This window comes from Triticum dicoccoides, chromosome 1B (genome assembly GCF_002162155.2).
Source record: "Triticum dicoccoides isolate Atlit2015 ecotype Zavitan chromosome 1B, WEW_v2.0, whole genome shotgun sequence".
NCBI classification, from domain to species: domain Eukaryota; kingdom Viridiplantae; phylum Streptophyta; class Magnoliopsida; order Poales; family Poaceae; genus Triticum; species Triticum dicoccoides.
Window position 1 is genome coordinate 482,962,481 of NC_041381.1, and position 24,804 is coordinate 482,987,284.

The following is a 24,804-nucleotide window of genomic DNA, read 5'->3' on the forward strand; positions in this document are numbered from 1 at the left end:
TCTAGTTGCTCTCAGGTTACCAATGACGCACCTCCTAAGAATGCGCCATTAGTAACCCTGATTACTAATGGCGCACCTGGTATGTGGTGCGCCATTACTAGTTTTGAAAAAAAAATGTTAGTAGTGGTGCACCGTGATTGTGGTGTGCCATTACTAGTTTTAACTAGTAATGGCGCACTATCCCAAGGTGCGTCATTACTAGTTTTGAAAAAAAAGTAAAAAAAATTGTTAGTAATGGCGCACAGAGTGTGTGGTGCGCCATTACTAGCTAAAACTAGTAATGGCGCATAGTTTAAAAAAATGTTAGTAGTGGCGCACCGTGGGTGTGGTGTGCCACTAGTGATATGGACACTAATGGTGTACCTATACATGGTGCGCCACTGAGCAGTGGCGCACCACATACATGGTGCGCCATTAATGTCCATATTAGCTATAGCCTTTTTTCTAGTAGTGAGTGCCATGATTTAAGATCTGAACCTATTATGTTTTCATGAATATATGAGTGTTCTTGATCCTATCCTGCAAGTTATAGTCACCTACTACGTGTTATGATCGGGCAAACCCTAGAGTGACAATAGTCGGGACACTTCCCGGTGATGACCGTGGTTTGAGGAGTTCATGTATTCACTAAGTGCTAATGCTTTGGTCCGGTACTCTATTAAAAGGAGACCTTAATATCCCTTAGTTTCCATTAGGACTCTGCTGTCACGGGAGGGTAGGACAAAAGATGTCATGCAAGTTCTTTTCCATAAGGACGTATGAATATATTTGGAATACATGCCTACATTATATTGATGAACTGGAGCTAGTTCTGTGTCACCCTATGTTAAAACTGTTGCATGATGAATGTCATCTGACATAATTATCCATCATTTGTCCATTGCCTACGAGCTCGTTTCATATTGATCTTTGTTAAGTTACTTTTTCGTTGCTACTGTTACGATTGCTACAAAACTGCTACTGTTACCGTTACTTCCATACTACTTTGCTACTAAATACTCTGCTGCAGATATTAAGTTTTTCAGGTGTGGTTGAATTGAAAACTCAGCTGCTAATACTTGAGAATATTCTTTGGCTTCCCTTGTGTCGAATCAATAAACTTGGGTTGAATACTCTACCCTCGAAAACTGTTGCGATCCCCTATATTTGTGGGTTATCGTCCAACTTTGTTTTAAGGGACGGGGCGTCCAACTTTTTTTTGAGAACTGGGCGTCCAACTAAGGGGAGGAGGAGTAGGACTCCTCCCCTACTCCTATTCGGCTCCCTTCCTTAGGGAAGGGAGGCACTATCCCACTTGGGCCTTTTTGGCCCAAGTTTCCTTCCACCTCTTGTCACGCCCAATATGCGACCCTATCCAAAAGGAACCCGAAGGTCCCACCAAGGATAGACCCGCATATTGAAACGCTTTTGCAAGGTGGATATCATTACATTAACATTACATAATAGGTAGGAATACATACAAGAGGCATACAATGCCACACGAATACAACATCACAATACATAAGAGCATCATCCGACTATGGATGAAACACAAACAGAAACTCAAACGACATCCACCCTGCTAGCCCAGGCTGCCGACCTGGAACCTATCCCCTGATCGAAGAAGAAGCAGAAGAAGAACTCAAGACAAGCAAGCATCGCTCTCGCGTCATGATCATCGCATAACCTGTACCTGCAACTATTGTTGTAGTAATCTGTGAGCCACGAGGACTCAGCAATCCCATTACCATGGGTATCAAGACTAGCAAAGCTTAAAGGTAAAGGAAGGGGTAAAGTGGTGAGGTTGCAGCAGCGACTAAGCATATATGGTGGCTAACATACGCAAATAAGAGCGAGAAGAGAGCAAATAGAACGGTCGTCAACTAGTAATGATCAAGAAGTGATCCTGAACTCCTACTTACGTCAAACATAACCCAGAAACCGTGTTCACTTCCCGGACTCCGCCGAAAAGAGACCATCATGGCTACACACACGGTTGATGCGTTTTAATTCGGATCTGGTGTCAAGTTATCTACAACCGGACATTGACAAATTCCCATCTGCCTATAACCGCAGGCACGGCTTTTGAAAGATTATACCCTGCAGGGGTGTCCCAACTTAGCCCATGACAAGCTGTCGCGATCAACGAAGGATATACCTTCTCCCAGGAAGACCCGATCAGACTCGTAATCCCGGTTTACAAGGCATTTCGACAATGGTAAAACAAGACCAGCAAGACCGCCCGATGCGCCGACAATCCCGATAGGAGCTGCACATATCTCGTTCTCAGGGCAACACTGGATGAACACTACGTACAACTAAAACCAGACCTCGAGTTTCCCCGAGGTGGCGCTGCAAGTGGCTCTGGTTCGGACCAACACTTAGACAAGCATTGGCCCGGGGGGGCTGTAATAAAGATGACCCTTGGGTTAATTACTCCCAAGGGAAATATAGGTGATGGTGAGGCAAATGGTAAAACCAATGTTGGGCCTTGCTGGAGGAGTTTTATTCAAAGCGAACTGTCAAGGGGGTCCCATAAATCACCCGACCGCGTAAGGAACGCAAAATCCGGGAACATAACACCGGTATGACGGAAACTAGGGCGGCAAGAGTGGAACAAAACACCAGGCATAAGGCCGAGCCTTCCACCCTTTACCAAATATATAGATGCATTAATAATATAAGAGATATTGTGATATCCCAACCAAAATCCTGTCCACCATGGAGCAATCTTCAACTTCACCTGCAACTAACAACGCTATAAGAGGGCCTGAGCAAAGCGGTAACATAGCCAAGCAACGGTTCGCTAAGAAGGGTGTCAAAGGTTAGAGGTTCATGACAATTTGGGAGGCTTGATGAGCAAAAGATAGGTAACGCGGCATAGTGATAGAACAAAGCAACTAGCATAGCAATGATAGTAGTGAGATCCAGGGTAGCGGTTATCTTGCCTGAAATCCCGCTAGGAAGAAGAACGAGTCCATGAAGAAGACGAACAGAAGTAGTCGAACGAATCCTCACAATCGCAACATTACCGGAACTAAGAAGCAACACCGGAAAGAAACAAACAACATGGTAAACACGCAAGCAATATCATGGCATGAAGCACAAACAAGTATGATGCATGTCCGGTTTAATGAGGCATGGCATGGTAAAGTGCAACAAGCAATACTACAAATTAAGTGGAGCTCAATATGCAACGAGTTGCATATTGACAAAACGCCACATGGACATATTTAGTTTAATCTCCTTTAGGTACACAACAATATCAAATGTTGTTAAACATGGCAAGAGGTGAAGCATAATTAAGCTACCTATCTAGGCAAGTTTAAGTGAGGCCGGAAACAACAAACAACAATTCCGGAAAATCCCCATGTGCATAAAATGAATTTGGTACTGTTCTTCCCTAAACCATATTTTTAATGTTGTTAAACATGCAAGATGAGTGCACCAAGTTAATCTAGGCATTTTTCCACCCCAAATACATATAAAGTTTATTTAAAACCGAGCTACAGTTATTTAGTTGCGAAATAAATCATTTTAACATGGCATTTAAGCAAATTAACACAAATAGCATTTTAAACATTTTAAACATGGATGAAAGTGACATATTATGAAACTAGATGAAATTCTAAGCATTTTACATATATAAAACATTTTAATCCGATGCACGGTTGTGGAGTTTATTATATGCATGATATTGAGGGGTTTTCTGTAAAACTGTAAACACTGGATAAATAGAAAAATTCGCAGCGCAGGGAAAAAAACTCGCGGGCTGAATCTGGCTGGGCCAACGGAAGGGAAAGGAGGCGCTGGGGGTTTTCTTACCATGGGCTTGGCCCATCTGTAGAGGAGGGGGGAGGCCGGCAGGGCGCGCTGGGCCGGCCTGCTTGCGATGCCCAGGAGGAGCGCGACCAGGGGTCAACGCACGGAGGGAGCGTCGTCCTCCCGAACCAGAGGACGAGAGAGGCGGCGGTCTTGGTGACGAGCGGGGCGGCGTCTAGAGGGCCGACAGACGACGGGGATAGGGGGATCCGGGCGCTCCTGCCCGGATCTGGCCGGAGGCAGGGCCAAACGATGAACTATGATGACGGGCGGCGGCGCGAGGCGCTACGGGAGAGAAAGCTGCTGAGGGGAGGAAGGAGAAGAGGAAGGGAGAGAGAGGCTGGGCGGCAGCGTGACCTGCGGTGGAGGTCGCCGGTGACACTCGGCGGGGTGGTTGCACGCGAAGGGGCGGCGCACGGGATCCTGGAGCCAGGGCGCTCAGGCGCGGGGCGCAGGGCGACGCTCGCACGGGCGCGCGGGCCCGGCGGTGGCCCAGGGCGGGCTGACGATAGGATTCGGCAGGCCGCGGGGTAGGGGCGGCTCGAGGAGCGGGAGGGGACAGGTGGCAGCGCCTGGGTGGCAGCAGGGCGCTGGCGGCGGCGCCAAGTTGTGGGGCTGGGTTCGGTCAGTGCGGAATCTGAGGAGGAGGGGCTAGGAGGTAGGGGAAGGGCTAGGAGATGCCCAAAATGGCATGAGGGTGTCCATATATGGAAGGGGCTAGGGTTTGAGGGGTTAGGAGGGGGGTTTCGGAGCCGTTCGATCATAATCGGACGGTCCGGAGCGGAGGGGAAGTGTAGGAGGGCTAGACAGGCTGTGATGAGAGGCCTCAGGCTGAGAGGAGAGAAGAGAAGAGAGGCCCGACAACAGTTTCTGAATACCGAAAACGTCTTACGCTAGACCGACTATATCGCGGTTATATATTTAACGGTTGGGCAGTCAAACGAACTCCGAATGCGACGAAATTTGGCAGGCGGCCTGTCTACACTATAATAAGACCGCTTGACAAGTTTCATCCCATTCCGAGAACATTTTTATGCCACTTATAAAATAATATTTCGGAGGTGCCGCGGGCGTGTGCAAGTGTGTCCGGACTCGGAACGGACAACGGAGAGAACCGGCGGAACCCCAACGGATGCAAGTTTTGAAAAACATGCAGATGAAATGCAGATGAAGTGCAGATGATGACATGGCAAAATGCAACACGCAAGCAAATGACATGGCAACGACGGCGAATAACTGGCAGACACCTAGCGCATCGAATCCGGGGCGTTACAACACTCCACCACTACGAGAGGATCTCGTCCCGAGATCTAGGATGGCACCAGGGAGAAACGGAAGAGGACGAGAAGAGGTAAAACTAAGTTGCTTCTTCGACAAACGAGTGAAACCATGAACCTTGAGAGGTTGAGCAATATAAAAGAAAGAGTACAACAGAGATGAACGAGATTGCAAAAAATCTGTTAGAAAAGAGGAACAAGGAACATTACGAGAACTTGAAGGTTGCAAAGACATGAATGACGAGCACAATGGACAAGAAGGAATTGAAACCACTCTGGTTAAACGAGATAAGAATGAATAAGAATGATATAATTTTGATAGCACTCCGACTGTAAATGGAAGAAGTTGAGAATGAACTTGACAAGATGAGAGGATACTTGATGAAATCAGCAACACACTGCCTCCGGAACTATTGAAAAAAAAATGGCACAATGGGTAAGAAAGATTTCAGACAGCACTCCACTTGAAAAGAGAAGCAAAACTTGATAAGATGAAAGAGCTTGAAGAGATGACACAACACTCCGGTTAAATGGAGAAGCAAGGAGAAGAACATGATCTTGCCAAAGAAAGATGATGAGTGAAAAGAGCAACATCACAATGCCTCCGGAACGAAAGAATAGAAGCTAGATTGTTGGGATAAAGGGGCGGAGAAGAAAATGACAATTTCTGCCACAAATGAACTTGGAAAGCATCCTTGCAAAGAAGGATTGAATGGAGTTGTTGGAAAACCAACAACGAAAAGAATAAGCTTGTAGTGGGCTTATGGAAACATCTCAACATTATGAGGTGACAACCGACCACTAAAGGAAACAATTGCTTGTTTGAGATCAACGAAGAGATGAAAAACCTCTTTCACCGAGAAGGATATGGAGAAAGCTTGGATCAATGATAAGCACCACAAATAGCAACATTCCCAATGGAAGGCTTTAGGTGAAATATAACCCAAGATAACTCCAACAAAGAGATTTATGGATTTAAAATACCTCATTCTTGAAAATAATATGAATCATGAACCATGACGGAAATTGTGAAGAGTGACATAACACCACCACAAAAGATAAGGTAGAAAGAATTGCACTTCAGAATGCAAGATGAAGAATACTTGAGCTCCTCAAAACAAAACATGTGTTGAGCACCATGTTTATTTTAGAGTAAAGCTTGGCGGATCTTAACTCCGAGAGAAATCTTGAAGAACAAAATGAGAATGAAAGAAATCCTTGACGAACAACCATGTTGAGCCTTCGTGAGAACTCTGGTAATAAAATCAAAGGATGATAACAAAGAAAGAGAATTTGAGAACACAAGGTGAAGCCTTGCAATGATTTAGATGGAGCTTCGCGACGGTAATGCGGAAAACTTGGAACTCCGAAAAAGAAAAGATGAAGCATCTCAAACCGAGAAATGTGACATGATGAATAACTCTGGAAAGAAGAAACTAGATCACTTGGATGAAACAATAATAAGAATTACGTTATGCGTATCCTTCATCAATTTTTAAATTGATGATAAGCAACGGATTTGGCATACTACTTATTCTCGTAGAAATGATTGAGAGAGATATAGCGTAAGCTTGCGAAGGTCTTCAACGAACCACCGGTAGGATTGAAACAACGAATAAACTATTATGAGAACATAGGAAGAGGGATCTTGAACAAACCGCCGTAAGAATTGAAAGCGAACGAAGTAAAGGGGTGAATCACCGGTAAGAATTAGAGAACGAATGAAGATACCTGAGGGAATTTGATACAAGAGAACAAAGAGATCACGAGCTGATTAGAGAATACTTGAGTGATGCACCGTTAAGATTTGGCTAACGAGAGCTGAAGGTTGAGAATGAATAATTCTAAGATGATGGGCTACGGAGAATCAATCTGAAAAGACTCTTGAATTGCTCCGGATGGGTGAAAAGAATTTAAGAGAGCCATGAATCTTCGAGAGAAGGGACAAGATTTAGAGGAAACACTTCTTCGGTCTTCAAATGTTGAGAACGAAGATGAGAACCACCATGACAATTTATGAGACACTCCGGAGCAAAGAAGAATAGAAATGTTCAACCAATGATGAAAATGTTTTAAAAGCGATCTTGAAGAAGGAATATGACTGATGATAATTCATTCTTACGTCAAACTTGGAAAAGAATTTGGGAATAGCTCCGGGAAAATTAGAAGAGTCAGGTAAGATCCTGGGAAAAGACCTGTGGGTTAGGGCCCACTCAAAAGAAAACACCGTTGGAAATGATTGATTGAAAGGGGGGATTTTACCGGTTGAATTAAATGGCTTGAATGAGATAACAACCTCAAAATAACTTGAACAGATAGAGAATGGAAGCACGAATCTTCCGAGATATCTTTAGCACTCCGGATATGAACTGGGAGAGGTGAATAAATAATAGAGCCTTGGATAAGAAATTCACATGGGAAGATATGTGAAACAACAGGAAGAGATATGATCAGCACCGAAACTTGAAATTAATCCACCGGAGAGAATACGAGAATGAAGAATGATGATCTTGAAGCTCCGTTAGTATCTTCCTGAGAATCACCGGATAAGAACATTGATTGAAAAGAGTGAAGAGACTTCACACGAATAAATGGATACTTGATTAAAATATATGAGTCCTTGTAGAAAAGGGTGGGAGGGCGGGAAAACAAAGGCAACTTGGGATGGATGAAACAAACAACATTGGGAAAAACTGAGAGATGATATTGCGGATGTTGAAAATGATCGGATCCACTTGAAGAGAAGCACACCGGTTGGAAAGAATTGACATGACAATCTCGATAAACAAGAAGGATTAGCACTCTCATAGAAATTTGAGAACACCGCTTGAAAGGTATGGAATCAACACTTGACATTGAAGCAAACTTGAATACCACAACTCCAAAACAAAACAAAGGATTTGGCTTGCAGAATAAGCCGGAACAAACATATGATAGACCCCATATTGTATCAAGTGTCTGTTGGAAAGATAAAACTAGAGTTACTTGAATCCCACCTATAAAACTCCCGAAACTTTCTGGTTATGCAATCTGGTGTTGGGGATACAGGGGAAGCAATATATATCTCACCCAAAACTAACAATCCCTACATCCAGTTGTATCCATCCATCAACACATAACCAAGAAAAATCTGGAAATCGTGTACCTCAACCTTCGGAAAGCATCTGTTATACGAGTTATGGCAATACTCCCGAACTCCCCAGTACTGGGTGACGTCGAGGTTATCTCACCAACAACTGCATAAAAGAGATTTTCGATGTCGGCAAAACTCAGGTATTCCAGAACTGCAACGATAAAATTGTGACGACAACACCTCGGAGCTCAACTCCTCGGGTCAAAGCCACATAATAGACAGGAGGCACCAAGAACAATGTTCTCGTCACAAAACCATCGGAATGATTCCAAGATACCCACGTGATCCTAAATTTTTTTAGTGAAATTTGAGGAGAGGAAAGACAAAACATCTACCTCAGGAGACCTCACCAGAGCGACGAAGGGACTGAGGAGTAAAAAGAATCCTACTCTCCGATATATATAATCCTAAGACTAAAAATAGTTTTCTTTCTAGACTCAACAACGGCCAACAATCAAGGGGGCTCCTATGGTTGGTCGAGGCTCTGATACCAACTTGTCACGCCCAATATGCGATCCTATCCAAAAGGAACCTGAAGGACCCACCAAGGATAGACCCGCATACTGAAACGCTTTTGCAAGGTGGATATCATTACATCAACATTACATAATAGGTAGGGATACATACAAGAGGCATACAATGCCACACGAATACAACATCACAATACATAAGAGCATCATCCGACTACGGATGAAACACAAACAGAAAGTCAAACGACATCCACCCTGCTAGCCCAGGCTGCCGACCTGGAACCTATCCCCTGATCGAAGAAGAAGCAGAAGAAGAACTCAAGACAAGCAAGCATCGCTCTCGCGTCATGATCATCGCATAACCTGTACCTGCAACTGTTGTTGTAGTAATCTGTGAGCCACGAGGACTCAGCAATCCCATTACCATGGGTATCAAGACTAGCAAAGCTTAAAGGGAAAGGAAGGGGTAAAGTGGTGAGGTTGAAGCAGCGACTAAGCATATATGGTGGCTAACATACGCAAATAAGAGCGAGAAGAGAGCAAATGGAATGATCGTCAATTAGTAATGATCAAGAAGTGATCCTGAACTCCTACTTATGTCAAACATAACCCAGAAACCGTGTTCACTTCCCGGACTCCGCCGAAAAGAGACCATCACGGCTACACACGCGATTGATGCGTTTTAATTCGGATCTGGTGTCAAGTTATCTACAATCGGACATTAACAAATTCCCATCTGCCTATAACCGCAGGCACGGCTTTTGAAAGATTATACCCTGCAGGGGTGTCCCAACTTAGCCCATGACAAGCTCTCGCGATCAACGAAGGATATACCTTCTCCCAGGAAGACCCGATCAGACTCGGAATCCCGGTTTACAAGACATTTCGACAATGGTAAAACAAGACCAGCAAGACTGCCCGATGCGCCGACAATCCCGATAGGAGCTGCACATATCTCGTTCTCAGGGCAACACCGGATGAACACTACGTACAACTAAAACCAGACCTCGAGTTTCCCCGAGGTGGCGCTGCAAGTGGCTCTGGTTCGGACCAACACTTAGACAAGCATTGGCCCGGGGGGGCTGTAATAAAGATGACCCTTGGGTTAATTACTCCCAAGGGAAATATAGGTGATGGTGAGGCAAATGGTAAAACCAATGTTGGGCCTTGCTGGAGGAGTTTTATTCAAAGCGAACTGTCAAGGGGGTCCCATAAATTACTCGACCGCGTAAGGAAAGCAAAATCCGGGAACATAACACCGGTATGACGGAAACTAGGGCGGCAAGAGTGGAACAAAACACCAGGCATAAGGCCGAGCCTTCCACCCTTTACCAAATATATAGATGCATTAATAATATAAGAGATATTGTGATATCCCAACCAAAATCCTGTCCACCATGGAGCAATCTTCAACTTCACCTGCAACTAACAACGCTATAAGAGGGGCTGAGCAAAGCGGTAACATAGCCAAGCAACGGTTCGCTAGGAAGGGTGTCAAAGGTTAGAGGTTCATGGCAATTTGGGAGGCCTGATGAGCAAAAGATAGGTAATGCAGCATAGCGATAGAACGAAGCAACTAGCATAGCAATGATAGTAGTGAGATCCAGGGTAGCGGTCATCTTGCCTGAAATCCCGCTAGGAAGAAGAACGAGTCCATGAAGAAGACGAACAAAAGTAGTCGAACGAATCCTCACAATCGCAACATTACTGGAACTAAGAAGCAACACCGGAAAGAAACAAACAACATGGTAAACACGCAAGCAATATCATGGCATGAAGCACAAACAAGTATGATGCATGTCCGGTTTAATGAGGCATGGCATGGTAAAGTGCAACAAACAATACTACAAATTAAAGTGGAGCTCAATATGCAACGAGTTGCATATTGACAAAATGCCACATGGACATATTTAGTTTAATCTCCTTTAGGTACACAACAATATTAAATGTTGTTAAACATGGCAAGAGGTGAAGCATAATTAATCTACCTATCTAGGCAAGTTTAAGTGAGGCCGGAAACAACAAACAACAATTCCGGAAAATCCCCATGTGCATAAAATGAATTTGGTACTGTTCTGACCTAAACCATATTTTTAATGTTGTTAAACATGCAAGATGAGTGCACCAAGTTAATCTAGGCATTTTTCCACCCCAAATACATATAAAGTTTATTTAAAACCGAGCTACTGTTATTTAGTTGTGAAATAAATCATTTTAATATGGCATTTAAGCAAATTAACACAAACAGCATTTTAAAAATTTTAAACATGGATGAAAGTGACATATTATGAAACTAGATGAAATTCTAAGCATTTTACATATATAAAACATTTTAATCTGATGCACGGTTGTGGAGTTTATTATATGCATGATATTGAGGGGTTTTCTGTAAAAATGTAAACACTGGATAAATAGACAAATTCGCAGCGCAGGGAAAAAAACTACGCGGGCCGAATCTGGCTGGGCCAATGGAAGGGAATGGAGGCGATGGGGGTTTTCTTACCATGGGCTTGGCCCATCTGCAGAGGAGGGGGGAGGCCGGCAGGGCGCGCTGGGCCGGCCTGCTTGTGATGCCCAGGAGGAGCGCGACCAGGGGTCAACGCGCGGAGGGAGCGTCGTCCTCCCGAACCAGAGGACGAATGAGGCGGCGGTCTTGGCGACGAGCAGGGCGGCGTCCAGAGGGCCGGCGGACGACGGGGATAGGGGGATCCGGGCGCTCCTGTCCGAATCTGGCCGGAGGCGGGGCCAGACGATGAACTACGGCGACGGGCGGCGGCGCGAGGCGCTGCGGGAGAGAGAGAGCTGGTGAGGGGAGGAAGGAGAAGAGGAAGGGAGAGAGAGGCCGGGCGGCAGCGTGACCTGCGGCAGAGGTCGCCGGAGTTGGTTGTCGGTGACGCTCGGCGGGGTGGTTGCACGTGGAGGGGCGGCGCACGGGATCTTGGAGCCAGGGAGCGCAGGCGCGGGGCGCAGGGCGACGCTCGCACGGGCGCGCGGGCCCGGCGGCGGCCCAGGGCAGCCTGACGATGGGCTTCGACGGGCCGCGGGGTAGGGGGCGGCTGGAGGAGCGGGAGGGGACAGGTGGCAGCGCCTGGGTGGCAGCAGGGTGCTGGCGGCGGCGCCAAGTGGCGGGGCTGGGTTCGGTCGGCGTGGAATCTGAGGAGGAGGGGCTAGGAGGTGGGGGAAGGGCTAGGAGATGCCCAAAATGGCATGAGGGTGTCCATATATGAAAGGGGCTAGGGTTTGAGGGGTTAGGAGGGGGGTTTCGGAGCCGTTCGATCATAATCGGACGGTCCGGAGCGGAGGGGAAGTGTAGGAGGGCTAGACGGGCTGTGATGAGAGGCCTCGGGCTGAGAGGAGAGAAGAAAAGAGAGGCCCGGCAACAGTTTCCGAATACCGAAAACGTCTGACGCTAGACCGACTATATCGCGGTTATATATTTAACGGTTGGGCAGTCAAACGAACTCCGAATGCGACGAAATTTGGCAGGCGGCCTGTCTACACTATAATAAGACCGCTCGACAAGTTTCATCCCATTCCGAGAATATTTTTATGCCACTTATAAAATAATATTTCGGAGGTGCCGCGGGCGCGTGCAAGTGTGTCTGGACTCGGAACGGACAACGGAGAGAACCGGCGGAACCCCAACGGATGCAAGTTTTGAAAAACATGCAGATGAAATGCAGATGAAGTGCAGATGATGACATGGCAAAATGCAACACGCAAGCAAATGACATGGCAACGACGGCGAATAACTGGCAGACACCTAGCACATCGAATCCGGGGCGTTACACCTCTTGACCTTATTAGGCCCATTAATATTAAATTGAATACATATTTGTTCTAAACATGTTCAGAGCATTATATATATAATTTAATATCCCCGAAAATATTTTCCACCTACATATATTAATCTGTAACACCCGATATTACCTGATATTCACTTAAACCCTTCCGGTGACCCCGAAACGCTTCCGGAACCTCTCGGAACTATTCTGGATATTAATGAAGCAATTCCAAAAATATATTCTCATCACTCCCGTCACACTAACACTCAGCAAATCATGATTACCTTAAGCTTATGACCCCGTAGGTTCGGTAAATCATAGACATGAACGAAACCCCTTCCTTCAATGACCCATAGCGGAGCCGTGGACATCCATACCAGTCCCTATGATTACACAAATGATATTTGAGTGAACCTTTGGTTATCATGTGATGTTTCCTTTGCTTCGTGATACTTTACAAAACCTGGTGTGCATCGGTATCTTCCAGAGTCATCACTATGCTCACTATACCGTTGCTTCGGTTACCGGTTTTGTTCTTCTTTCTCGTTGACGTGTTCCGGCATCCCCGTGACGTAGTCACCTGAGTCTGGCTAGACGATGATGGATGCCGTCACACCGAGAGGGCCCTAAGAATATCTCTCCATCGTCGGAGGAGCAAATCCCACTCTCGAGCTGTCTGGTCACTTGTCAAACTTTCCGGTGAGCCTGTAAGTTGTCGTTATGATCACCTTGTTACAGATGACGTTTGAGCAACACCAAAGCCCACCGTCCATTAGGAAGTGACCGAGACACTCTCATGGTCTGAGGAACTAAAACACATGCTAACACTCTGTGTCATAACAGATGATTTTAGACGATGTAATCACATAGTATAACAGATAACTATTGGGTCGATTCAATATGATCGTTTTTCTAACGTCATATCCTCAATGTTGTTTTAGGACTATCGTTACCATTAACAACATCCTAAGATCCGGAAAACGTGATCACCAACAACACTTAGCCAGTCTTAGAGGCGAGACTGAAAACCTATTGTTTACCGTTTATCATTCCACACGTGCATATGAGTTTTCCAATGAATCACATATTTCAGGATCATAGCAGTAATTGTATGAAATATAAACTCTTAACTATGAATATTGAAAATATAATAATATAATATTGTTGCCTCTAGGCCATATTTCCAACAGTGGGTCCTACTTGTCGGAACTGACATGACGAGCGAGTCCGGACCTTCTTCTACCCGACTTAAATTTAAATTTGATATGAAAGGTGTCGATCAGTCATTATTCAAAAAAAAGGTGTCGATCAGGCCGGTTTGAGATAGATCACATTTTTTTTATGACCGGTGACTACCGGCCGTCTGCCTAAACGTGCCCGGACACCAGAAAGGTCCCGGTTTTTCTAAACCCGCCCAACTTGCCTGATCGGTGGAGTCATTTTCGGCCTCTCCAACGACAGAGGTGGAGTAGACACTGGCCACCACGGAAGTCCGAAAAAAGTACGATCAAGTCCCGCATGGCCATACGATAGACGGACACGAATCCTTCCCTGTCGTGATGAAACTGCTCCTCGTGCCATCCGTACCATCAGAAACCGATCGATCGTAGCCCAAACTACCATTAATGCCTACGGGGAGGAGGGAGGAGGGCTGAGCCATCTCCCATAAGAGGCGCACACTCGAGCTCGAGTTAGACACCAACTGGCAAGTTCGAGGTACCGCCTCCTTCTCATGGAGCGGGCGAGGAGGAAGGGTTCACGGTCATGGACGGCGGCTGTGGCTCTGGTGTCCCTCTTTGCGGTCGCCAGCGTGGCCGCGGCGGGGGCGGGGACGCCGAGGAGGATCCTGGTGGACACGGACATGGACACCGAGGACCTATTTGCGCTGCTCTACATCCTCAAGCAGGATCGGTCCAAGCTGGACGTCAAGGTAATTTGGTGCCATGGCACTCGTCGTCACCGCGCTCACATGCATGCTGGAAATGGAATGTTCTGCTGATCGCATCGGTCACACTGTCTGTCGTAGGCTATTACCATCAACGCCAACGCATGGATCGACGCCGGCCACGGTGTCAACCAGCTCTACGATATCCTCTACATGATGGGCCGCGACGACATTCCCGTCGGCGTCGGTGGCGACGGAGGCATATCGGACGCCGGCGAGATACACCGGGACGTCGGTGGCTACCTCCCCCTGATAGACCAGGTACTGATAACATGAGAAATACACTGATCGACAGCCGACCAAGATTTGCCAACATGTAAAAATACGTACGTACGTCCACGGCAGGGCATGTCAACGGCGGGCGGCTGCCGGTACCGGCAGGCCATCCCCCCGGGAAGCCACGACGGGCGCCTGGACACCGACACCAACTCCGGCGTCCGGAGGGGCTTCCTCCCGCGGGGACCCCGGCAGTACGAGCCGCTCCGGCAGCCCACGGCGCAGCAGGTGATGGTGGACACGGTGTCGGCCGGCCCCACAACGCTTCTCCTCTTAGGGGCCCTGACCAACACCGCGCTCCTCCTCATGGCGCAGCCGCACCTGAGGCGCAACGTCGAGCGCGTCTACGTCTCCGGCGGCGGCGTGCGGGTGCCGGGGAACCTCTTCACCGCCAACGACACCAACCCGTTCGCGGAGTTCAACATGTTGTGCGACCCCTTCGCCGCCTACGTGGTGCTCCACTCCGGCATCCCCGTCACTCTCGTCCCACTCGACGCCACCAACACCATCCCGGTCACGGAGGAGTTCTTCGCCGAGTTCGGCCGGCGATGGCAGAGCACGCCCGAGGCGCGCTACTGCTTCCAGACGCTGGACCAGGTCCTGAGGAGACGCAGAAGGCCCGCGCCCGGCCTCCATGGCAGCACGGCAAGCTCTCAATTCAATTCAAACTCTTCCATTTTGTCCGTCCTAGTTACAAATATCTCAATTCATCAGTTACTGTAGGACTTTTACCTGTGGGATTCCTTTACTGTCGGTGTGGCGATCTCTAGCATGGGAAATGGCGAGGTCAATGGAGGAAACGACTTTGCTGAGCTAGAGTATATGAACATCACGGTCATCACTTCCAACAAACCGTACGGTGTGCGCGATGGCTCGAATCCGTTTTTCGACGGCAGTGAGACACCGAAGTTTGGTCTGAAGGAGGGTGGAGTTCACAGTGGCCATGTCCAGACTGGGATCAGAGATAGCTTCTGCCTGGTGGAGGGAAGCAACTCAGGAAGATGCCAGGTACTTATTTCCTTTTGAAAAGAAGGTTGACCCCCCGGCCTCTGCATCGATCGGTGCACACAACCCTCAGGCAATTATTGCAAAGTTTACAAGCATAAAAAAAGTCTCAAAGGCAAAACAAAAAACCAGACATTTAACTTGCATTCCTCCTTATGTATAGGACGCATACACCAAGGAAGTGGCTGGTTCAGAAGGAGTCCCGGTTCGAGTTGCCACGAGCGCAAAGCCAAACACGGATAACAATAGCACGCTTGATAGGGAATTTCTCAAGAGCTTCCTAGAGGTGAGCACTATATAAGCAGTACATATGCATGATTGGCAATTGGCATGCGAACTTAGTATCTAAAAGATTGCACCATTTAAATTAAATTAAATAGTTTGAACACGTATCAACACTTCAAAAGAGAGTATGCATCCAATTTTGGCATTGACCATTAACTAATTAATCTTCACACTGTGTATGAGAAATTATATGCATAAATTTTAACTGCTGCCCCCTAACTGAACTCTTTCCTTCATCAGGTCCTAAATCTCCCTAGGCAATCTGGTCGCTTTAACATCAGTACACAGTTCCCATTTTACAGAGAAGTCCTTTATAAACCAGATTTCATGAACGTGAGCAGGGGAAAGCCAGTTATTTTTGACATGGACATGAGCCCTGGAGATTTTATTTCCCTTATATATCTCTTGAAGACACCAAGAGAAGTGATAGATGTAAAGGTGAGGGAAAATATTACCTTAATTGAAAATCTGTTGAAGGGACATAAATTGCAACAGCAAAATTTCTAATAAGGACTACTTTACTAACATATTCTAGGCGGTTTTGGTCAACGGCAACGGCTGGGCAAACATCGCAACCATTGATATCGTTTATGACATTCTACATATGATGGGCCGCGACGACATTCCAGTTGGCCTTGGCGATACCACTGCATTGGGCAACCCAACCCTTGGTTGCGACAATGCCTATGCTATTCCCTTGGGCAGTGGTGGATTTGTTGACTCGGATACATTGTATGGACTGGCTCGGTTATTGCCAATAAGCCCTAGAAGGTAAAGAAAAAAAATCTGCATTCACTTCATTTGAACAAAAATGTGACGATGGCATGGAATATTGACACAGGTACACTCCTGAAAGCTCAGGTGATCCGGAACATCGGCAGCCATCGGCTTTTGAAGTGTGGCAGTGCGTCAGGAGGCAACTTGATCCAGGTGACAAGATCACTCTTCTTACCAGTGGGCCTCTCACAAATTTGGCCAACATTTCACTCTCTGATAGGGATGCAAGCTCTGTCATAGAGGTCAGTATGTTCCCTATCTCCAGACCTCTAGTTTTGATCTGATGTCTGCGCAACAATGATTCTACTAAACACATTTTGACTATGTACAGAGAGTTTATGTTGTTGGAGGGCTCATCAGAGATGAAGGCCATGAGAAGGGGAATGTGTTCACTGTTCCAACGAACAGATATGCAGAGTTCAATATGTTTCTTGATCCACTGGCTGCAAAAACTGTGCTGGAATCCAACCTGAATATCACACTCATTCCCCTTACCGCGCAACGAAAAGTTGCATCATTTGGGTCTGTCCTGGAAGCCTTGAAGCAAACTCAGCAAACTCCTGAATCAAAGTTTGCCCAAGAGTTATTCTCATTATTGAAGGAACTTCGGAGCAGAGAGAAGCTCTATCATCATGTGGTAACTGACTGCAAATCACCTTGTTTTCCTGCGCACACACTTGATGCTCCGTGTAACTTAAAATTAGTTTTATTTCATATTTAAGAATTATCTACAAATGTTCATGTTTTCAGGATATATTTTTGGGAGAAGTTCTTGGTGCGGTTTACATGGTTCAAGGATCTGACTTGAAATCCACAGTAATGCCCAAGCGAATAACTGTCGTTGCCAACACAACGAAAAGCACAGATGGGCAGATTGTGATCAGCAATCAGAGTTCAAATATGGTGCATGTGTTAAGTGATTTCAATGGTGATGTATATTGCAATCGATTGGCGAATTCTTTAGCAAACAAGAAGCAGTCCGCCATTATTGCGAACTTCGAAGAACAAAAGGCAATTTGGAGCAGACCACCAGATAATTCAGGGCCTAAACATACCAAATTCTTATAGTAGTACTGCTAAAAGGGAATAAAGATTACTACCAAAAGCTCCACCTGGAGCAGAGAATATTTAATCGTCTTAGCAAAATAAAATAAAAAATAGGTGGGCTCCATTGATTCTGGCACTAGAGGGAAATTTCTTGTTTTGCTTCTGAATTCAAGTTGTGAGTTGTCTGCGTTTGTAAGCAATATCATCATAAATTTAAGAGGGGAAGAAGCATTGCCTCTAAATTGCAAACTTCTGCATTTGTATTAATATGTAAAGGTTCTAGCTTACAGACAATCCATGACTTTACATTGACTGTAACAAGAATTTTTAAAAACTATATATCCGAAATCTGCAATGATAGCAGGTGACTTCTACAGATATTAAATACAATAAATAACAAATATATTAATCACAAATGCCAGTAAAACCTGGCTCACAGTTAACCATGGGAAAAGATACAGATTGTAGAACTCTAATGATGAGTGCGAGTAATTAGACTCTCAAAGATGGTGTACAAGTCACTGTTTTCAGGTCCAAATATCGCATCAGCTTTTCTTAGTGTATCCTGCAGAAGTCAGAAAAGCTTTAGTGAGCACCAGAAAAATATCTTAAGGACATGATAATACTCCCTCCGTTCCAAATTACTTGACCTCCATTTGTCTAGATACGGATGTATCTAGACACTAAACAAGTATAGATACATTCGTATCTAGACAAATGAAAGTCAAGTAATTTGGAACGGGGGGAGTACTTGATACATAGCAGAGAAACAGTATACCTCTCTGGTCTGCTTGTGTGCATTCAGTTCCTTCACATTGGCTAGGAATGCGCTGAACTGCTCATAAGACAGGCGGTTTCTGCATGGTTGTTAAGTATAGGTCAAGAGGGCAGTAGAGGTATTCACCCGTACTAGTAGTGAATAGCCATAAACATTTTACGTACTCCGAAAAGGAAAGCATTGTACATAAAAGCGGAGACCCAACAATGATTTACATGTATATTAGAAAAGGAAGGTAAACATAACAAATGGCACATCCACTTCCTGCCTAATGACAGATCGAAATACTGTGTGTTCCAGAGTCGAGCTCATTTACACACATATATATACCTGACTTGGCGAAAGAACTCTTTTCCATCAACTCGTGTTCGTCCTGAAACAAATGCACAAATAATTAAGCAGAATAAATAACCGATAATTTATGAACCAGCGTTATGTCCTTAAGAATCACAGCTGTATTCATCTATTATAAACTTCTAGAGATTATACAGACCCAGGTGTTCATATTTTTTCACATAAAGGAAGCAAGTATTTTACATATAACATAATCTAACTACCCAAGCTATCAAAGCTAACCTGTTGGACTTGGTGTGTCAAATGGAGATGTCATTGCGCTATTGCTACTGGAAAAGACCGAAGACCTGTCATCGAGCCTGTTCATTGACGCAATCGAGATTGAATGTCTCCTTGGTGGTGAAAGTGGTGCATAACCCCTTGGAGGTGAGCCTGGAGGAGTAAGCTTTGGTGTACTGTTGTACAATGGCATATATACATGCGAGCGGGGTGGCCTAGGCACTGTGAGTGTAAAAGGGTGTTATCTGTTGAATATTAGTGAGAAAAAGTTCACATTCAATAGTGTGAACCAACTGAGAAGTGCTAGTGAGTGTACCGTCTGGCTCAGCATGGCTACTTTCCTCTGAAGCAGAACTTGCAGTTTCAAACAACTGTGATGAATTAGAAGTTGGAAATGCTGAATCGTCGTCTGATAAAATCCGCAAGTCAAGTTAATTCTTGTGGTCTAAATATGATCTCGTGCAGTACACTTAGCACATGAACCATGAAAATTCTACAGTACCTCCAAGAGATGGTGCAGGGGAGAAACTCGAAGCTTCGGTGAGCTTAGCCTTGGGAATGTTCTACAGGAAAGTATTATAACAGAAAAATTACTTGCTATGCAGATGTATTCTAAGAAAAATCAGGAGAAGAATTCCAGAGTCATTGTTGGGCTCTTGCAGGAATTAAACCATTATTAACATATACATACAGATAACTTACGGGTTTGTCATCATCTTCCTGAAGTGACTGCATAAGCGTCTTCTTGAAAACTTCCAGCTGCGTAACCAAGCAGGAGAGTATTTAACCAAAAACTACCACAATTGACGGAAACGTGACGAAAAACTACCACTTTACGTTTTTGTGCGAAAAACTACCACTTTTTGTCTAATCTTTGACTAAAAACTACCAACTCGGGAAATCGCTCGCTTCACCCGCGCTAACCCCGAATCCGACCGGTTGGGCCCACCTGTCAGCATCAATCTTCTTCCTCCTCTCTCTCTCTCATTTCCACGAACACCTTAAGTGCACTCCACCGCTCTGCCGCTCTGCCCCCGCCGGCCGGCGAGTCCCACCACCTGCGCTGCCGACCACCTTGGTGAACCGCTCCCCGGGCTCGAAGTAGACGGAGAGAACGAAGTCGATGGCCTTGAGCGGCGAGTCCTCCTCCTTGCCGGCGAAGAGCTCGGGCGAAGATGCGGTCGAAGAGCTCGCCGCCCTCGCACAACTCCATCACCAGGTGCACGCCCTCGGCGTCCTTGCAGGCCTCGCGGAGCCGCACCACGGCGCCGCCTGCGCCCTCCAGCGCCGACATGCGCCGCTTGATCTCCACCTCCCGCTGCATGTCCTCGGCGTCGGCGGCGCGACGCAGCCACTTGCGGCGGGTGGTCTTGCAGGTCAGCGCCTCGCCCGTGGCCGCGTGCTCGCAGCGGCGCGTCACCCCGAACTCCCCGCGCCCCAGCTCCGCGCCCAGCCGATACCGCTTGGCGAAGCCCTCCCCGCCGGGCGCGCACTGGTCGTCGTCGCCCAGGGTCGACCTGCGCTTCTTCTTGCAGCAGCAGCTGCCGCTGTTGGCGTCGCTGTCGGGGGGCAGTCGGCGGCGCTGGCCACGGGCATGATGGCGGCGGCGGCGCGCCTCCGGGCCAGCATCCTAGAGGCCGCGATGACAGAGTAGCAGCCACCCATGGCGCCGTCGCACGGCCAGACGGACGCCGCAGGCTGTCGTAGAAAGGTGGCGCAGGTAGCGGGGCTTGCCGGCCGGTGGGGGCAAAGCGGCGGAGTGCACGTGAGGTGTTTGAGGAAATGCCAGAGAGAGGAGGAAGAAGATTGATGCTGACAGGTGGGCCCATCCTGTCAGAAAGGTGTTTAGAAGAGGCGAATCGGGCGCTTTTCTGACATGGTAGTTTTTAGTCAAAGATTAGACAAAAAGTGGTAGTTTTTCGCACAAAAACGTAAAGTGGTAGTTTTTCGTCACGTTTCCGTCAATTGTGGTAGTTTTTGGTTAAATACTCCAAGCAGGAGGAGCAAACAGAAAGCAAAGCACACAATCTTTAGACTCTGAAATCGTAAAGAGCAAACCTCTGTACAGGCTACAGCAGGAGAGAACTTGTAGTATTTTCCATAGTTTTTAAGGCGGTAAGGCGACCTAAGGCGCTGGGGGGCGCCTTATCGCCTAGGCGACGCCTAAGCGCCTAAGGCGGACGCCTAAGCGCCTAAGGCGGGCATATTTGTAAGGCGCTGGGGGGCGCCTTATCGCCTAAGCGTCGCCTAAGCGTCCAAGGCGGGACGCCTTAAAAACAATGGTATTTTCATACTAATAAGTTGATTTACTAGCATATAATTGGCAATCCACCCTTTGCCGGAAAAAAAAATTAATTTGCAATCCAGGCCATGAGTAACGACTACACCATTCGGCATAGGTGACCTCGACAAGTCAGGAATATTACCTATAACTGATATGTCGATAAATTTAAGATTGTGTCATTGATATAGAAGGCACACATCTCTCGAATTTTGATTAAAAATGCAGTGCAACAGTATGTCCTGTTACCTTGGCGACATCTCTGTTGAGCTTGTTGACGGTGTTTGACAGCGTCGCCTTCTCTTTCAGCAGCGTCTCCTGCAACCAAAAGAGAGAGAAGAGAGAGAAGCATCAAATTGTTGATTCATGATTCGTACTGTAGGCTGTGGCCTGGAAACACTTTTCAGACAAAGCCAAGCTCAGGAAGCCAACGGTACTGGTGGATTCCAGTAGTGCACTAGTACAGCAGTTCGCTGCAGACAAACTTTAATTACCTTGTCGTCCTCGGCGCGGCTGAGGCGGTCGGTGGCGAGCGCGAGCGCGGACTCGAGCTGCTCGACGCGCTCGCGGAGGTCCTCGGCGGCGTCGTCGCGCTGGGCGAGCTGCGCGCGGAGCCCCGCGGCCTCCGCCTCGAGGCGGCCGACGCGGGACGCGAGCGCGATGGAGGTGATCTTGCGCGCCACGTCCAGCTGCTCGAACGGGTCCGCCGGCAGCACGGCCGCCAGCTCCTCCGGCAGCCCGAAGCCCGCCGCCACCGCCGCCACGGGCGCATCCTCCCCTTCGTCCGACATCACCGGGCGGCTCCCTTGGTTCGGCTCCTCCGTGTCGTGCTACTTCCACCGCCTGATTCTCCCTTCTTCTGTTTTCCTCGTCTTCTTGCCCCGGTGCATGGTGGAAATGTTATCTAGGAGAGGGAGGCTAGCCGCGGGGGATTAGGATCACGGGACGGGAGGGAGCGCGGGGTTTCTGTGGTGGTGGTGGCTGCGACCGGGAGGCCATGGGCTTGGGTCGGGCTTTGGAGGCTTCCTCGGTTCCTCCCTCGTCGCTCTCGATGCGTGCCGTGCGTGATGTGCAGCCAGGGCGTCTGGGCTGGGGTCGCCTCGGTCGTGGGTAATAAGGCTCGCCGCGTTTCGGCGAGGCGGCGTGTGGATCCGGGCGACGCCTCTCCGTTACTCCGGCGCCGGTGCATGGATTGCTGGAGCTGTATTTTTATACTGCTTTGGATGGCTATTCGGCACGTTTGGTAATGCAGGGCTCATGTGCTGATGATTCACCGTGCAATCCCTAAAATTAAAAAAAAAAAACTAACGCTCACACGTATGATATCTTGCACATCCCACACGTGCCTCCATTACCACTCATTTTGTCACGTGTGGACAGATGACATCAGAAAGAGTCTTTTTGATTTTCGGCTTAAAAATGTTTTATCTCCTAATTAAAAAATCAAATTAAAAATCCGTTTTCACAAATTAAATCCAAATCCGTCCCGACGAGATCTTCAAAACTAGACCCCATGTTGACATGTTTCGACGAAAAAAACATTTCCCAAAAATTGCCATGATGTTTACACTGTAGTTGCCATAGTGCTTAAACCAAAGTTGCCATGTGGCAATTTTAGTTTGTAGAGCATGGCAATTTTAGTATTTTGATGATGGCAATTCCACTACTTTGACTATGAAAATTATTTTTTGTATGAACCATGGCAATTTTAAGTGCATGTATCATGGCAATTTTAGTTTATGGTTCATGGCAAGTCTAGTTTTTTAATTCCTCGTTTTATAATATGTCAAAATTTACTTTTAAATGTAGAAGAAAATAGCTGAAACATATCATGGCAACTTCAGTGTAAACAACATGGCAATTCATGTGCAATAGACATGACAACTTTTAATTAAAAAAAATTCGTCAAAATATATTGATATGAGATCTAGTTTCGAAGATCTCGTCGCGAGAAATTTAATGGTGAAAACGGATCTTTAATCGGATTTTTTATTTAAGAGATAAAACATTTTAAATACTGAAAATCCAAAGAGATTCCCACATGGATGCATGCGGTGACGTGGCACAGTCTGTATGTTATAAAGCGGGTTTCGTTCCCACCACACGTATGAGCGTTAGCGTTGTCCTACAATTATATTAAAGTTAAGACATTTATTTTGATACGGAAGGAGTGCCATCGGCCTAGCCATGCGTGCCCAAAACCTCACCACAGATTTTCCCGGCCGCCATCTGCACAGGCGTGGTCATCTCGCTGCCAGTCATCTTGGTTTAGATTGATGACAGATGTCGAGTGAACTTCCCTTCCCCAAAGAAGATGGACAAAAATTAAATGGTCAACAACAAACTTAGAGCATGTCTAACAGAGCCCTCAAAAACTCAACCTTCAAAACCAGTTTGAGGGCTGAGAAAATATCGTTTTAAAGGCCGAAAATCCCTGGCGCAGATCAGTGCCCTCAAAACAACCCTCAAAACAGAATATTCTGTTTTGAGGGTTGGTTTGAGGGCACTGATCTGCGCCCCGGCCTTCAAACCCTCAAAACTGGACAGAAACATAAATCACTTCAAATTTGCAAATGATCATCATCACAAACATGAAACAAACTTGCAAATCATCATCATCACATAGTAAATCCCATGGACATCATAGCAAAATATACAGAGTGCAAATGATCATCATCACATAGTCATCGGAGACATCATTTGCAAAACATAAAACATACCAACAACTTCAAGCATCGGTGAAGTTGTCCACACCTCCATCGCCTCCACCACTCATCGGAGACTCACCTCGGAGAGTATACGACGCACCACCACCAGCACCACGCAGTAGCCTCTTCCTCTGTGACGCCCGGATAATTAGACTACAGTAATCCCAAGCTAATGATGCCACGTCACCTCCATTACTGTGATTAAACTCACGTTGATTCGAACCCGATTCAAATTCAAATTTAAAACATAGGCAAACAACAAAAGTTTTCAAACTTTAAAACTAAAATGTTCGGAGTGAACTAAATAATGCAGCGGTAATTATGGTGGAGAAACCTAACTTTAATAAAATGTTTAAGTGTTCAAAATAATTAAAATTGTAGGTTAAATAATAAAATAAATGCCTTTTGAATTTTATAAAATATTAAACTATTTTAGTTGGGATAAGAATTAATGTGGCAGTAGTTTATTTAAAAGTACCAATTTAGGTGTTAGGGATAATTTTTACTAAAACTAAAATAAAACAGAAAAGAAATAAAATAGAAAAACAAACTAACAAAAAAAAAAGGAAACCCTCCCAAACCCCCGGGCCAACCGACCCAGCTAGCCAACCGGCCGGCCCAGTCGGCCAGCCCACCCCAGGCCGGCCCACTCGCCCCCTGCAT

At 46.5% G+C, this 24,804-nt stretch overlaps 2 protein-coding genes across 2 annotated transcripts; one reads left to right on the forward strand and one right to left on the reverse strand.

The window, feature by feature from the left end:
• Positions 1-14,198: 14,198 nt before the first annotated feature.
• Positions 14,199-17,822, forward strand: LOC119307184. The gene is made up of 10 exons (XM_037583281.1): positions 14,199-14,396; positions 14,493-14,672; positions 14,757-15,332; positions 15,411-15,695; positions 15,856-15,978; positions 16,218-16,415; positions 16,513-16,748; positions 16,819-16,996; positions 17,086-17,391; positions 17,505-17,822. The coding sequence occupies exons 1-10, from the start codon at positions 14,199-14,201 to the stop codon at positions 17,820-17,822; spliced, it is 2,598 nt and encodes an 865-aa protein (XP_037439178.1).
• Positions 17,823-18,032: 210 nt separating this feature from the next.
• On the reverse strand, positions 18,033-22,224 carry LOC119342993 (uncharacterized protein At4g15545-like). The gene is made up of 9 exons (XM_037614232.1): positions 21,928-22,224; positions 21,683-21,751; positions 19,855-19,911; positions 19,655-19,715; positions 19,469-19,561; positions 19,156-19,374; positions 18,910-18,952; positions 18,580-18,658; positions 18,033-18,366 (listed from the first exon to the last, which is right to left on the reverse strand). The coding sequence occupies exons 1-9, from the start codon at positions 22,222-22,224 to the stop codon at positions 18,274-18,276; spliced, it is 1,011 nt and encodes a 336-aa protein (XP_037470129.1). The 3' UTR covers positions 18,033-18,273.
• Between the last annotated feature and the right edge of the window lie 2,580 nt (positions 22,225-24,804).